Source organism: Ornithodoros turicata, chromosome 3 (genome assembly GCF_037126465.1).
Source record: "Ornithodoros turicata isolate Travis chromosome 3, ASM3712646v1, whole genome shotgun sequence".
Taxonomy (NCBI): Eukaryota; Metazoa; Arthropoda; class Arachnida; order Ixodida; family Argasidae; genus Ornithodoros; species Ornithodoros turicata.
In genome coordinates this window covers 31937207-31953686 of record NC_088203.1, presented here as the reverse complement: position 1 = coordinate 31953686, position 16480 = coordinate 31937207, and the positions used below count along the sequence as shown (strand labels likewise).

At 47.3% G+C, this 16480-nt stretch overlaps 1 protein-coding gene across 1 annotated transcript in view; it reads left to right on the top strand.

The window, feature by feature from the left end:
• Positions 1-16480, top strand: part of LOC135388386 (fatty-acid amide hydrolase 2-like) — an 83948-nt gene that overhangs the window by 36179 nt on the left and 31289 nt on the right. Inside the window, exon 2 of the mRNA XM_064617940.1 lies at positions 15644-15857. Coding sequence (XP_064474010.1) covers positions 15644-15857 — 214 coding nt within the window. The remainder of the gene's footprint in view (positions 1-15643; positions 15858-16480) is intronic.

Sequence of the window (16480 nt, the reverse complement as noted above, 5' to 3'; positions counted from 1 at the left end):
GGGTGAAATTACGGTACATGCGAATGCACTCACTCAACGAACGAGTTCGGGGAAGTCATTCGCTTTTCCCTCTCGCGCAGATGCGTACCCTCGCAATAGAGGTAACAAAAACAACAAGGATAAACCGTTTGAAGAAATTAAGGACGAATGAAAAGTTTGTACTCCAGTACTTTATCACGAATTTAAAACGTTCGACACGAAGGAAGGAAGGCTAAAAGGAACTAGCTCATCCGTCGCGGTCCATTCCGAAACAGTGCCATTTTACTCCTCGTTCATCACCGACAAAAATCCGACGCGATTTAGTGGAGTTGTTTCTGTGCAGTTTGATGTAATACGATGCAAGAGCAGACAACGGATGTTGAGAGCATTCCGGAATTCCCTCTCTGTAAACGTCACTTGGACAACGCCGATCAGCGCGCGTCCTTTGGCTCGGACAAGGCCAATCAGGGAGCGGCAAAGAGACCTTAGCGTCCGCCCGCCGGGCGCCCCGGCGGTTCGGGAGTGATAGAGTATGCGGGCGGTCGCGGAGAAATCTGTAATCGGCTCGTGGAATAATGTTTCTGGTTAGCGTCGTACGTGTTTGTACAGCCAGGAGCGTAACACCCTGTTCAACTGAACATGGTCACGTCAGCACACACACTGGTAAGCGAGAGTCGGCGTACTTGCGGAGGTATTTTCACTTCGTATATTGCGGTGCGAACGCGAAGCAGACTATAGTGGCGCTGTAGACTGTGAAACAGGGGCGGATTTAAGGGTCTGTCATGGGGGGGGGGGGGGTCTTAAGGAAATTTCGTGCTTTGCGGCGCAGCATCGTCCAGGAGATTGGGTTCTTACATAGGGAACACGACCGTATGGGAGGGGCGGTCGCCCTTCCCGCCCCCCTTAAATCCGCCCCTGCTGTGAAACCATGCCGAACGTTGCCGTATTGGCCTCATACACAGGTTTCCGGATGCGATAGACCCTTTAACACTGTTTTTCGGAGAACTATCCTCCTTCGCTGTCGCCATGTTGCGAAGTGTGGTGCAGATGGGCATCTTATTTGTCTTAGCTTGTGGTACTCGGGCCCAGTTTAACCAACGCCGATTAACATTTGAACCGAGATCAACGGTCCCCTAACTTCAATTTAACACTTCACTCTGCTTGACTAAAGGGATTTATTATCACTAAAACATTCATCGCGTCAACGTTTGTAAAAAAGAAGAGTGTTAAGTTTTAGCAACCCTTGATCTCGATTCAGAGCTAACCAACGTTGGTGAAACCAGGGAAGGGAACCAGTATTGTTTTCGGTCCGGTTCGGGTTCAGGCATATTGGTTCGGTTCGGGTTTAGCTCCGCTGAACCGAAATTATCAGATTGATCCGGTTCAGCTCAAGGAGAACCCCCCACCCCCCGCACAAACACAGACAACAAAAATCTATCAATGGTCGGGACATTTACAGGGATTGGAACCGTTACTTTTTTCTGGCACGGTTTAACCGGTTCATGGGCAGTAATTTTGCTACATCAAAGTGAGCTTGCCGTACACGGTCGTAAGAGAAGTGGGTCACTCCACGCCAAGTGATCCAGGAGGGCTGCTCGACCATCAGGGATTTTTATGAAAAAAATCAGGGTGGTTCGTGTGGGCATTCGGAAGTAAAGTACATATTATTTATTCGAACATCAGTTCAGTTCCACCGCTAGGGGGCCCCAAAATTGGCGCAAGGAGCAAAAACCATGTTCGGCTTCGTCGCGTCTCACGGCCGTTCTGCAGCACTTAGAATGCTGAAAATCGGTGCACATGTTGTGTTTGTGCTCCAGATGCACGAGATCGAAGGTCATTCATTTACCTGTGAAGGGAGCCCCGTAGGCGCTACCGAAAGCAAAGCAAAACTTGTCAAACTTTGCGTATTTTTTAAACGAATACCGCGCGTTGCAGTGAAATGAGATTTTGCACATGAGAGGTTCGGCTGCTGTTCGTTCGATGGGAAAAATCTCACCGACATGCAGAATAATTTTAGCGGCGAAAAAATTTCGCGAATTTGAGAAAATCGGTGAAATACGCGCGTGCATGCAGCATTTTGTGTCTGCGATAACAAGCTGGAACTGCACGACTTACGCAGAACTGTAGAGATGCACGTCGGGAACGTAAATACGAAAAATTAAAAAAGTGTTTTTTGTTAAACGAAAGATGAATTTTTTTCTTGGAGTATCCGTGGTGCAGGCTTGGCACGCCCAAATCTGCGACGGAGGGCGGCGCACGTTTGTGGTGCAAGTCCAATTATTCGGGGCAGATTATAATCGTTGTTATTAATTAATATGAACATTATTTAGCGCTGATGAAATGTAACTGAATGATTGAGTATTCACGTGTCTGCTCAGGTATAGTGATGTCTGGTCGACCCGTGGATTAATTCCTCAGCGTTCTTTGATATCTGTGAAACCTCACATGGCCGACACTGTATTTAGCTTCCCCTTGGGAAGGCGCACGGCAAGAACAGAACATTATTGAACGTACACACAGTTAACTTTTAAAGACACTGAAACAAACACACCAAGTTGTTGCATACTTTACACTTTGGTATATAATGAGGGATTGGAACATCATTGAAAGAGGACGTGAATGGCCTTAGACTTGAAATGTTTGCTTTCCCTAGCCGTTGAATACCCGAAAAACACTTCTCTTCTCATGAGAAAGACGTCGGCATTGCAGTTACATCACGTACTGTGACAGGGAAGCAGCAATGATATAATTTTGTGCCAGGCACTGTAATCGCTTGCCTGTACCTAGGAGAAAGGATGTCATGATGTGCCTGAATGTACTCCTTTGCTACCCAGATCGGTGTTATATTCTTCATGTTTTCTTGTGCCCATTTGTATAGGTCAAGAGGTGTCAGGATTTGGTCCTCGAAAGGTCCTTGATGGCTGGCTTTCGCTGCTAGCCTTTTGAGCGTGCCACCTACACCATCACATGGACCTTTGCCATGGGATGTTCCAAAAAAATGCCAGGAAGCGTTAATTCCAAAGTCTGATTCATGGCGACAGAGATTTACAAAATTTCTCTTGTCACCGTCTGTGAAGTATGAAATCCTCTTAATGTGGGGAGAGTCTGTAGTGAAGCGTCGCAGAAACGTCGTTTGGAAAGCATGCACTGTGGAATTTTCATGCGAGAGGGAGTCGGATATCATGATGTATGTCTTGTAGTTCAGGTCAGAGTCTTGCATGTGAGCGTCGCGGTAGTACGCAATAATTGGGTGAATTGTGGCTTGGCTGTCTTGCCAGCAGAACTACTGGGGGGAATTTTGTACCAGGAAGCTGTAATTTTCTGAAAAGTTCATCATGACTATTGTTTCGTCGTGTGGGAGGGTTTGCTTCAGATGTCGCAGGAGACGAGCCTGCTCTTTCGCAACGAAGTGATGCATTTTAAGGCAATCAATGTCCTTCAGAACTCATCAATGGCAAGACCATGGTGTCAAGCCTACTATGCAGTCCAGGTACCCATTGCTTGAACTGTACGTGGCCAATGAGGTCATCGTCCCAGCCTATATTAGCTGTGAAATAATCCTGGAGTTTTTCAACGGCAGGACACGTACTGCACGAACCTCTCATGCAATCCTCCTTTGGAGTGTCACACACGATCATGCTCAGTAGATCCTTATAGTCATCTTTTATGCCCAGAGCATGCAAGACGAGCTTGACGTTCTGGTGATAATGGCACACACAGACTGCGTAAGTTCCTGGGTCTCCCGCCAGTACGCACCAAGGGGGCTGCAAATGTGCGAAGGTTGAAAATCCGGCATCGAGGATGGGGTTCTCCGCTTTCCACATCTCGAAGGCTTCTCGTAAATTAAAAAGCATCATTTTTTTTCTGGCGCCCGTGTCGTGTGTCTTTCTTCCCGGGAAAGTTGTGTGAAACCCGATCATCCTCATAAAAAGATATTATTGAGGCTCGTACGTCCTTCAGTGGTCTACCTAACTTCGCACCCGGCTCTGAGAGAACACCTTTTTCTCGTCTTACGCGTCTTGCGGCCCTCACCATTCTTTCGCTGGCATTGAATAAGTCAGCAACTTTTGTGCCGGCTCCATGAAGAAGGTGCTGTAGTAAGTATGGCCACCTGCCTAGATCGGGACTTCTGCTCTTGAAACTTTATTCGCAGCTCTTGTAGAAGTGCCTGGTAGTCAGCTGAGAGGTCTTCTCCTTCGATGTCCGCATCGGGGGGACGAACGTTCAAGGAAGCTTCAAGTTTATCCTGGAGCCTCTTCCGAGCTTGTTGTAACTTCTTCTTCGCGTACGCCCGTCTCCTGGACAGGGATCGTTTCCGGGTGACGGGAGTTTCACCAACAGCTGCCAACGAAACACTGAGAGATGCTATTTCGTCTAAGTCTTCAGCAGCTGATCCACATGTTCCAGGAGGCGTTGGTCTTTCCATTCGTACTGGGGATGATGCTTCAGCTAGTTTTCTCGCCTTGATATTACATCCGGGACACAGCCTGTCACCTGGAACTAAGTTGAGGGCAAGCGCTGCACTGGCAAGCTGCTGCGTGACCACAGTCGTTCCTTTGTTTGGCTTCTTGTGGACGTCAAAGGGATTGATACAGTTCCTCGAAACAAGTAAAGACGTAAACCTCTTGGTGTACACGTAGTAATGATGGTTACATATTGTCGACACGCTGCTTTTCTTCTGCTTGGATCGTAGACATATAAGGTTCTGGCAGCTGTCACTCAAATCATCAAATTTCAGCAACCTCACTGGCCTCACCAGCGTACGTTTATGACAGTGATTTGGACCGAAGCTACATGATGGAAGCGACCAGCTGCCATGTCTGCAAGAAATTGAACAACAAAGAAAAAGAGGACAGTTGATTAAATGTAACAGAGATGCGTCGCTACTTGTAGCAGGCTAAAAAAAAAAGCAGAAAAAATGACACAGCGATCGATTTGACTTTGTTTGCATTTTGCTGCGATTCCGTAAGCGCGTCTACATACATTGCAAGTTATTTGCAGGGTGGATATATCCAAGAGATTCGGGTTGATACTTAAATTGGAGTTAAATTGGAGAGAATTGTCGACAGGATCAGAAATGACACGAGATTCATTACTTGTATGAGAAAATAGATATCCAACGTGGTAGCTGATCAGTAACCTACCTTTGCAAGCATTCGGCGCTGGTGATCGGTGTAGACAGTTGCTCGTCTTCTATTCCGGTATGCACACCACGGAAAACAACTCAAATGACAACACAGCACAATCAACTCCATGGTACCGTAAACCAGGGTAGCCTATCGCTAAATCTTCCCCCTTCGACTCAACGCACGGTGTCCTTGGCTCTTGGTTAGCAACCGCCATAAACCATCATAATTGATGGAAACGCCGTCTCTGCAGTGACTGTGGATAAGCCGACCACCAGCGTGTGTGAACCACGAAATCATCAGCCGAAAAACCAAATTCCATCGACAAGCCATGCTTACGAAATCGTATGGTACGCAGCAAATTCGTGCGACATGGACATTTTGGTCATACTGCGTAATAATCTTGCGTAGCTCCTTTTGCTACTTCTCTTTGTTTCAAGCTAAAGTCAGCTTTCTCTTCTTGTTGTGTTATGTAATCAATGCTAAATAATGAACATATTAATTAATAACAATTATAATCTGCCCCGAATAATTGGACTGGCACCACAAACGTGCGCGGCCTGTAGCTCTAAAGGGCTAAATGCGCCGGGAAGAGGCAAGCAGTAAGGGTGCCATCCGTGGATACGTCGCTTTGAGACGGACTGCACGCTCACACACGTCCGCACAGGTTGACTTCTTTATTGCAACTAAAACTAAACACAGAGAGAGAGATGGAGACCACAGAAGGGAAGTAAACGGACACTCTCCGTGGGAACGATACGAGGATGGGAAGCCAAAGGAAGTTTATGTAAGTGGATGCTCGCCCCCAAGTGGTTCACAGATCGAACCCCAGACACTGAAAGCACATACGAAACGTTCTGTCTTTACGTTAGCGGAGAAGACAGCACGCACATATAAACACACGTTCGTTTCTCCAACACACTCCCCCGCAATGAGCACTAGCTCATTCTGTTATACAATCTCTAGCGGGAAGAGATGTTGGATGGCACGTTTAAGTGTTCCACCTCCGGGAAGTCGGACCTCACAGGATCGTACACGTCCATCTCTGCCAGGGAAAACTTTCACAACACGACACATCCTCCACATTTGTCTGGGTAGACGGTCCTCTTTTAGCAACACTAAATCGTTTACCTGCGGTGCCGTCGAGGTCGCAGTGTGCTGCTCATGTGCTGTACGCAGTTCCAGGAGGTACTCGTGTACCCACCGCTTCCACAGGCGCCGCAGGAGAGCCTCTCGGTAACGCAGCATCTTCGATAGCTGCGGCTGGCCGGGCCCCGAGGTAACAGTAGGCTGGTCAGGCAGTCGGGTTATACGCTTACCGACTAGGAAGTGTGCCGGTGACAAAGGATCGGGTTCGTTGCTGTCCGAGTAGACGAAGGAGATGGGTCTAGAGTTCACCATGGCTTCTACCTCTGTGAGTAGCGTTGTTAGTTGGTCAAGCGTCAAGCTACTTTTGCCCAGGACCTTCCGGAGAGTCGTTTTGACGGTGCGCACCATCCGCTCCCAGAATCCGCCCCACCACGCTGCTCTCTCAACGATAAATTTCCAAGTTATGTGCGTCCCAGAGAAATAGTCCTGTACTTCGCCGCCTCGCATTTCGGTCCAGAGCTGTTTAAGGTCTTTCGATGCGCGTTTGAAAGTGAGGGCATTATCTGTGTATACAGTGTGGCATATCCCTCTCCTGGAAATAAATCTACGGAAAGCCAATAGAAAAGTGGCTGCTGTTAGATCGGTTACCAATTCGAGGTGCACGGCTCTAGTTACGGCACACGTGAACAGAACTATGTATGCCTTGCTGCTTCCGGTCTCAGTTTTATAGAACAAAGGCCCGGCGAAGTCAATCCCAGATACAACAAATGGTTCTGCCTCTGTCACACGGTCGCGTGGTAGTGGTGCCATTGCCTCATCCGCTGGCTTGGATCGCCATTTCCGACAGGTCAAACATTGATGAATAGCTCGTTTGACTGCTTGCCTTCCTCTCAGTATCCAATAGGATTCACGGAGCTGCACTAAGGTGTCTCTAACACCTCCATGCAGAAGTCGCAAATGCTCTTGCGTGATGAGTTTCGAAGTGAAGTCGTGATCCTTGGGAAGAATTATGGGATGCTTAACTGCTGTCTCTGCATCGCGCTGTTGCAGCCTTCCTCGCAAGCGCATTATTTGATCCTCGTCCACGTAGGGTGACAGGGTTCGCAGTGGAGACGTTTCGCCGACAGTGTTTTTGCCCGATGATAGTATCTCCAGTTCTCCTGGAAAGCTTTCCCTCTGCACCTGGCGGATCCATTGTCTCAGCGAACTTTGGATTTCGGCCGCATTTAGCGGGCCAGAAATCCTAGCATCTTTCTGTCGACAGTTGTGAATAAAACGCTTGATCCACGCGGTGATTCGAAGCACAGTCAGAAGAGAACTGTGGTTCTCAAGAGTGAGGAGTGGCGTGCTAACATTGGCATCCGTCGTCATCATCGCTGTTGCGTTTTTTCTTTCCTCTCGCGATGTTGTTTCAGGAAGCTCCAAGGTGTCAACTTCGAATTTCGGCCAGAGGGCCTCTTCATTGTTGAGCCACTCAGGTCCCTTCCACCAGAAGTCGTCTTTCATGAGCATGTCGGGCAGCACTCCTCTTGTCAGCAGATCAGCTGGATTAGATTCACCGGGACAGTGATGCCAGTCTGAAGGGTTGCACATACTTTGAATCTCGGTGACGCGGTTGGCAACAAAGGGTTTCCATCTACTAGCGCTTCCTTTTACCCAGTGAAGAACCACGGTCGAATCGGTCCAATACCGCACGGTGAGGCCTTCGTAGTTCAAAGTTGCTGTCACGTAGTGAGTGAGCCTAGCACCCACAAGAGCACCCAAAAGTTCAAGTCTTGGGAGTGAAACTCGCTTTAGTGGGGCTACTCTCGATTTAGCAGCTACGATAACGACATTTATGCTTCCATCTTCGTACACTGTGCGCATATGCAGCACTGCACCGTACGCTTGCTGGCTCGCATCGCAGAAGCAATGAATACTTCGGGACACAACTGAGTCATCGTCTGTGATTGCCCTTGGCACAGTGATCTTTGGTAGAAATGGAATTCCCTTGCACCACTGTTGCCACTCTTTACCGATGTGTTCGGGTAGCTCGTCGTCCCATCCGATGCCCAATTCCCACGCTCGTTGACTTAGTATTTTTGCCTTGACTGTGTAGGGCGAGAGAATGCCGAGAGGGTCGTATATTCGTGCACTAACTTGAAGTAAACATCTCTTCGTGTCTCTTTTCTTTGTCAGGAACTGGTCCAATGAGTCCATTGGAGGTGACAAGACGTCATTTGTCGTGTTCCAAACAATGCCCAAGACCTTTTTCATCTGACTGTTGTCTTTGTTTTTAGTCCTGAACGATACCTGTAGCTCACTGTCGTTCGTCGCCCACTTTCTTAGATGCATGCCAGCAGCCGAAAGAACTTTATTTGCCTCATCGTGCAGAATTTCAGCCTCTTCTCTTGACCTGACGCTAGTCACAAAGTCATCCACATAGAAGCCGTCCGTTAGTTTCCTGCAGGTTTCGGGGTACGTGCTAGACATTAAGTTGAAATGATAACGAAGTGTTGCTGCAAGAAGGAATGGGCTGGACGCGGCACCAAAGGGCACCCTCGTCATTCTCCACACCTCAATCTCGGACAGTGGTCTTCCGCTCTCCGGCATGAAAGTGTACCACATGAATCTGAAAGCGTCTCTGTCGTTCGGATTGAGAGAAATCTGCAAGAATGCTTTCTCAATGTCGGCTGTAACGGCAACACTGTGCTTACGGAATCTTAGAATTGTCGCCAGGAGATCAGGATTCAGGTTTGGTCCAACCTCCAGGCAGTCATTCAACGAAGGGCAGTCCGAAGCACTGGACGAAGCGTCAAACACGATGCGCACTTTAGTACTTGCTTTGTCAGGTCTAAATACAGCTCGATGAGGCAGGTAGAAGACTGGTCCGTCGGCGTTTGCTTTGATATCAACTTTCTCGGCGTGTCCGTCATTCAAATATTGCCGAATAGTGGTGTCGTACTCTGTCATGACGTGCTGGTTCTTCAAAAGCCTTTTCGTTAACGAGTTCAGTCTCTCCTCTGCAGTTCGCTTGTTTGTTGGCAAACAGGGATCACTGGTTTTCCACGGTATGTGTACCTCGTACCTTCCGTCTTCATTGTGCTTTATCTTTGCTTCGAACTCTCGCACGATAGTGTCGTTTACCTTGTCGCAAACCGTATCCTTTGTTTGTATACCCATATGCTCTAGTTCCCAAAATCGTCCCAGTTCGTTCGATATGTTTGCCTCGTTTTGGTCAACTACCGTTCTCATGACGCAGACATTAGTGCAAGTTGTAACTGTACTTGTTGGTACCGGTCCTTGAAGAGTCCAACCAAAGATTGTATTGATAGCCACCAATGATTCGCTCAAATACTTTGTCTCTCCGGTGACGACCCTCCAATAGCAGTCTGCTCCGATAAGGATTCCGATTCCATGGTCGCAGTCGATGTTAGTCACCGGAACGTCACCTACGCAGAGACCGTCCCGTTCCATTTTGGCTATGAGGTCGTTGTTCGGCACTTGCATGACATCAGTGCAAATTTCTGGCATCTCGAGCGCCTCGACTGCGATTTCGTTATGGTCAAACTGGCTACGCAACCATACTTGCACCCTGCGGCATTTTCTCTGGATAGTTGATGTAGAGCCAAAGGTGTGAACTGTTAGCTCTTCTTCTCCTAAGGTTTGGCATTTAAGCATCTCCGACAATGACTTCTTAATAAATGTGCGTTGGCTGCCTCCATCCATCAGAATGCGTGTGAGCCTTCGATCACTTTCACTTTCTGCATATGCACGAAGAGTCTGAAGGAGCACTGTGCTGTTTGCAGCGTACGTCGGGCTGGAATCTCTCAACGTGGCAACTACCGTTGGCTTCATTATCTGAGTTTCAGTAGCTGTTGTGGCGACTTCGGATCCGGCGCCACGTTTCCATGTTGGGTCGCACATCACTGTCAAGTGTTTCCCATTACAAAATGCGCAGCACAGTCGGGACCCACTTCTGCATTCCCGTGCCCGATGATATTGTTTGCCACATCGAAAACATCGTCTCTCTGCTTTGAGCTTCTCCTTCTTTTGTTCCAAAGAAAGAGGAGCCGCGCAGCTCTGCAGGGAATGATCAGTAGACTCACAAAATACGCATTTTGTTTGTTCTGCGCCAACCGTTAAGGCAACTCCTGATGGGAGATTGTTGTGTTGGCGACTTCGGGTACCGTCTCCAAGTTGTTTCGTTATGTGAGGCTTGCTTGCTCCCCCGCGTTGACCTCTCTCGCGTCCGGCAACTTCTAAGGTCAAAAATGTCAAGTAGGAGTCAAAATCATCCTTGTCCGCATGCTTTCGATCATATTCCAAGTTGATATCCACAGGGACTGCCTTGCGTAAAACGGATAGCAACAGCACACCATATGAAGAATGGGCCACACCCAAGGCTTCCAGGCACCTGACCCCAGTTCGCACTTCGTCGTAAAGTTCGCGTAGCTTAGCGACTTGACTTGAATCATTTACTTTTGGCAAGTTTAACAATCTTGACATGTGTTCGTCGATAATTAGACTTTTCTTCCCGAATCGGTCCTTCAGAAGTTCAATGGCGGTCGAGTAGTTTTCTTCGGAAAGCGAAAGTCCTTTGATCACTGTCATTGCCTTTCCTGTCAAGTAGCTTTTCAAATATTTGAACTTGTCCACCTTGGAGAGCGATTCGTTAGAGTGGATGGTAGAGTCGAACTGGTCCCAAAAGCTTTCCCAGTTTCTGAGATCCCCGTCGAATTTGGAGATTTCCAGTTTCGGAAGTTTCACATTTGTGGAATTTTGACTTCTCGAATTACTGGAGCTCCTTGCGTCAGTGGGGGGACTATCTAGCGCATGCTTGGCAATCGACCTTGTGGTGCAAATTTTGTCTTCATAAGCCTGCGATCCAGTCAATTCCTCGTCATAGGCCTCGTCGGTCGTTAATTCTTCTATGGCGACGTTTAGCTGTTCTAAGGCACTCTCTTTAACAGTGAGGAGGTCGAGTTTCTGTTGCAGCTCACCTTTAACATTCGTTGTGCTTGGCTGCTGAGTAAGTTGCACGATGTCTTCCGTTATCTTTGTCACTGCTGCACGGATGGTGGAACGTTTTCGTTTGAGTCGGTCCATCGTCGATTACTCCACGGTGGTACCTTGTCGATAAAGGGCCTTCTTTCCCGGGTTTCGGCACCAGAAAAATGTAGCTCTAAAGGGCTAAATGCGCCGGGAAGAGGCAAGCAGTAAGGGTGCCATCCGTGGATACGTCGCTTTGAGACGGACTGCACGCTCACACACGTCCGCACAGGTTGACTTCTTTATTGCAACTAAAACTAAACACAGAGAGAGAGATGGAGACCACAGAAGGGAAGTAAACGGACACTCTCCGTGGGAACGATACGAGGATGGGAAGCCAAAGGAAGTTTATGTAAGTGGATGCTCGCCCCCAAGTGGTTCACAGATCGAACCCCAGACACTGAAAGCACATACGAAACGTTCTGTCTTTACGTTAGCGGAGAAGACAGCACGCACATATAAACACACGTTCGTTTCTCCAACACGGCCCTCCTTCGCAGTTCCGGCGTCTGTCAAGCGCGCACCACGGATACTCCAAGAAAAAAAGTCATATCTTTCGTTTAACAAAAAACACTTTTTAATTTTTCGTAGGTAGATTCCCGACATGTATCTCTACAGTTCTGCGCCAATCACGCAGTTCCAGCTTGTTATCGCAGACACAAAATGCTTCACTGAAATGCGCATATTTCACCGATTTTCTCAAGTTCGCAGAATTTTTTCGCTGTTAAAATTATTCTGCATGTCGGTGAGATTTTTTCCGTCGAACGAACAGCAGCCGAACCTCTCAGGTGCAAAATCTAATTTCGCTGCGACGCGCGGTATTCGTTTCAAAAATATGCAAAGTTTGACAACTTTTGCTTTGCTTGCGGTTGCGCCTACGGGGCTCCCTTCACAGATAAATGAATGACCTTCGATCTCGTGAATTTGGAGCACAAACACAACATGTATACTGATTTTCAGCATTCTAAGTGCTGCAGAACGGCCGTGAGACGCGACGAAGCCGAACATGGTTTTTGCTCCTTGCGCCAATTTTGGGGCCCTCTAGCGGCGGAACTGAGCGGATGTACGGATAAATAATATGTACTTTACTTCCCAATGCCCACACGAACCACCCTGATTTTTTTCATAAAAAATCCCTGATGGTTGAGCAACCCTCCTGGATCACTTGGCGTGGAATGACCCAGGTGTGAGATAACCGTTTCAGGTGAGTCAAAAAAAGATCGGCCAGTAGTACAATGATTTCACCTCTTAACCAATTCCCGAACCGGTAACCGTATGAATTTTTTTCGGTTGAGTTCCAGTTCGGTTCAGGACAAACAAAAAAATTGTTCGGTTCGGGTCCGTCAGAAAATAACGTTTTCGGTTCGGGTTCAATTCCGTTTCCGATCCCTGGGTGAAACCCTGCTTTAGTAAACTAAGCGTCGTCGAAAATGCAAAGATTCTGTGAAAAAATCGCTAATTTGAGAAAGAGGAATTGAAATTGAACTAATATACCTGTACAATGTTCGGCCCAGGTGTTTTAATAATTGAGGCAAATGACGTTCTGCTTCTTCGTTTAGCTCGATGCCATACAAACGAATGGCATTCGGTGTGGCTGTCATTCGCTGAAAATGCCATTCAGTTTATTTGCAGTATTTTTTTTTTTAATTCCGTGTTAGCACCGCAACGCAACTGACAGGGGTATTAGATTGCATCCCTGAACACGAAAGATTGTTCTGCAAACTTTCGTGCACGCCTAAAGAGCATTATTCGCTGTCAAGGGAGTGGTAGCATATTAAAGGCTATGCCATCTGATTTGCTGGATTTCCCGCAGACACCTTCAGACATGATGACACGTGACTTTACGTGACGGAACAACTATGATTCCGAGCGATGCCACAATGATCCGTCTGTGGAAAAATTTATCCACCTGAAGATCCTTAACGAGTGCTTCAGCACGCAGCGCACCCCGGTTTAGGGCCATGGTGTCTAATGAATGACTAATTTCACTAGCTAGTCCCGAGGGACCGTTCGTCGTGTCCGCACTAGAGCGAATTCCGGCACTCATAGAGAGCGGATTTTAAGACACTAAAAACAAGGGGTTTAGGCACCCAGAAAGGAACTGAAAAACGTCCCGAAAGGCATGAATTTTTGCGTGATAGGCACGATCAATATTGCAACAGAAAACAATCACCACTGCAATGTGTTCCTGGGTGAAATTCTGTCACCTGTCACTACCAGTTGTTCTAGTATATGCCGACCTCACGACGTCTACCGATTTGACGATGTACGCCGGTACCAACACGGGTACTCGGTGAGGGATATCATCGGGAACAGGAGTGTTGCCCCCAGAGCTGCAAAGTAACTCGTTAAAGGCAATTGAGTAACTGTAAGTACAGTAATTACTTTTTGTGTAACTAATTACTGTAACCAACTACTTTCTGAAACGTGTATCTGTAACTGTAATTTAATTATTTTTCGAGTAACTTGCACTCAGAAGAAAGTTACTTCTTCAATCAAATTTCCATGCGAGGTTTAGGTCCTGTGTGTTAGGTGCCAAGCACGTTGTGGGTTGCTTTAGAAGTTTGTTTTCAACAAGTACTACATATCATACACTATGTGTCAAAAAAGGGCAGAGAATCCAGCGAACCGTTAATGTGAACCAGTGTGTCAGTTTTACACGCCACCTTGAAAATGAGTAACTGAATAACATTTCACGAGGAACCGTAACTATCTGAGGCGCGCTTCTGTCTAAGTAAGTTTTCCGGTGATTTCGTTTCTCTTAGAGTCATGTCGCTGACAGTTCATTACACTTTGTGAGTAGCTTATACAGTCCTGGTTACCACTTAGCACAGCTGCAGGGACAGACGGGGTGCTGCACCGGGTACAAGTAATACTGGCGAAAAATAATCTACTTTATGCCACAGGGGTACACACTTGCATTCAGTGACTTAGCGCAGCGAAGCGTGTCCTTGTTTTTTTTTTTTTTTTTTTTGCAAGAGCTATGAAATGAACATGAATCAGCAAGTAAGTGCCCATTTATGCGCTTATTGGCGCCTATTTGAAAAAAAAAAAAACCTAATCGCTTAAAAAGCATTAACATTAGGGTACTAATGGGTCCACTTCGACCTGATTCGTGCTTAGAACATTAAAAGGCATCATGTGTACTACTCCCAACGAAAAGGCGTATGCTTGGAAATTCGCTACTCTCACTTAACGTCGCAATCACCTCTCCATCTGAAATATTGTATCCCAGGACAGTTGCCCTAGAAGCTAACAGCCATGTACTCTATGGGTGCTTCACTGCAAGGTTTTTTGGGGACTTGTTTGGCGGCACACGGATCTCCTGCCCTACCCAGTGACCTTTGATCGACGGTGGTAAGGTCACCGGCACAGCGTTCTTGTCACAGCCTGCGGCGCGGATATGCTGCGGACGGTAGCACACCATCACGCTGCGGCGCACCGACGGCGTAGCACACCGTTACCCATATGTCTGCGAGGGTTGTGTGTTAACCTCGTCAACATCCTGCAGCGTGACTTGTTTACGTCGTTGATGGATGTCATTGTGGGCAGGCGCCTTTCCCTTGCTGCATATTTTGTACCTCATAAGGTGTTTTGTTGGAAAATCACCCAATGTTTTCTGAGTCTGTTACTTTGCTACGTATTGTACATTGCTGTTGAGTTCTGTTCTTTTCTTTTTTTTTCCACATGCATGGGTGGATGTCCTGCTGCACACAGTGTACCCTCCTGTTGTTGTTGTTTTTATTGTAAATACTTGGCTGAATGTCTTACTGCTGTATTTCGCTGGCGGAGAGGTTGTATATCCTGAACTGTATACAGTCTGATTCATACTGGCTTGTGTTCTTCATAGTTGTTAGTTTTGCTGTAAATATTTGGCTGAACGTTTTGCAGTTGTACTTCGCCGGCGGAGAGGTTACGTGTCCTGCACTGTACTAGTCTTATTCGCACTGAACACTTCATATCCATATTCATACTGGTTTTGAGTTTTCCGGCAGACTTGTCAGACAAATGTCCGTAGATTTTCCATTGAAGTATGCCCAGGAAGCATACTAACCCCTTGTCTCCTTCTCCTTCCTGCTGTCCGCTCTCCATCTGTCCATGTTTGTATGCCGCTCATAATCACAGTTGCTTCGCGGCGCTCATACATAACAAAAAAGTCATACTGGTTTTGCGTTCTCGTTCTCACCCTTGTGCGCATGTTAATGTCACGTCATATTAAATTTTCCTCTAACACCGGTCATTATCCACGTTGTGATGATGAATGATGGCCACGATGGCGATCATGAGTGAATCCGCCGGCGTATAAACACAGGGAGGTCGGAGAGCGGAATAAGCTTCAGTGTTTTTGAAGAACAGCTCACTTGATGCCACTAGCGAACGCGCCATGCACCCTGCTTAATGCGTTCACTTTAATGCAGGTGAAGAGCGTCGACGTGGTGAAGGCCTACATCAAGCGTATTAGGCAAGTACAACCAATGCTCAACACCATTGTGGATGAACGTTTCCAAGATGCCGTCGCCGAAGCTGAGGACATTGACAGGAAAATCAAGTCTGGCACGATGGATCCACAGTTCCTGTCCAAGCCATTTCTTGGTGTTCCCTTCACAGCGAAAAACAGCGTTGGAATAGAAGGTACAGATAAACTACATGCAAAATGCACCGGAGTTAATAGGTGGCCAATTCCACTGGTCGATCTCGAGCGAGCACCCGAATCGGTTACACAGAAGGGAAAAAAATCCTCCATGGAGGAACTGAAAGTGGATCCACTAGCTAAAACAACCTCATTCTTGGCAAGACCCTTGCGGGAGTCGTACCTCCCAGTACTCGCTGTTGCTATATGACTTGCGAGATATGGAAGAAACGACGAAACTTTGTTAAGATGCGTCTAAGGTGCGACTATGCCGATAAGCCTTGCCATAGTGAGGACGCACTTTTAGAGTTCCGTACGAACACGAGCGGAGCAAGAAAGGGAGCTCAGTGCTGAAACGATCCAGTCGGGATCGACCAGCGGGACACGCATCTCTGCTGGGGAGCAAAAAATGTCGATCTGGATCGACCAGTAGATTTCTCCATTACTTTCATCTCGTCACTTGCTACGTCGTTACGAACTTTGTTTCATCTTTGCAACGAGTTCCTTTTCTTACATAGAAAAAAAGAAAAAGAGAAAAGAAACAGAAAACTGTACTCTTACGAGCCATCGCACGTTCTGACGTTACCTGGAAAGCTCTTGCCAATAAGCATGCACTCCGCAGGAA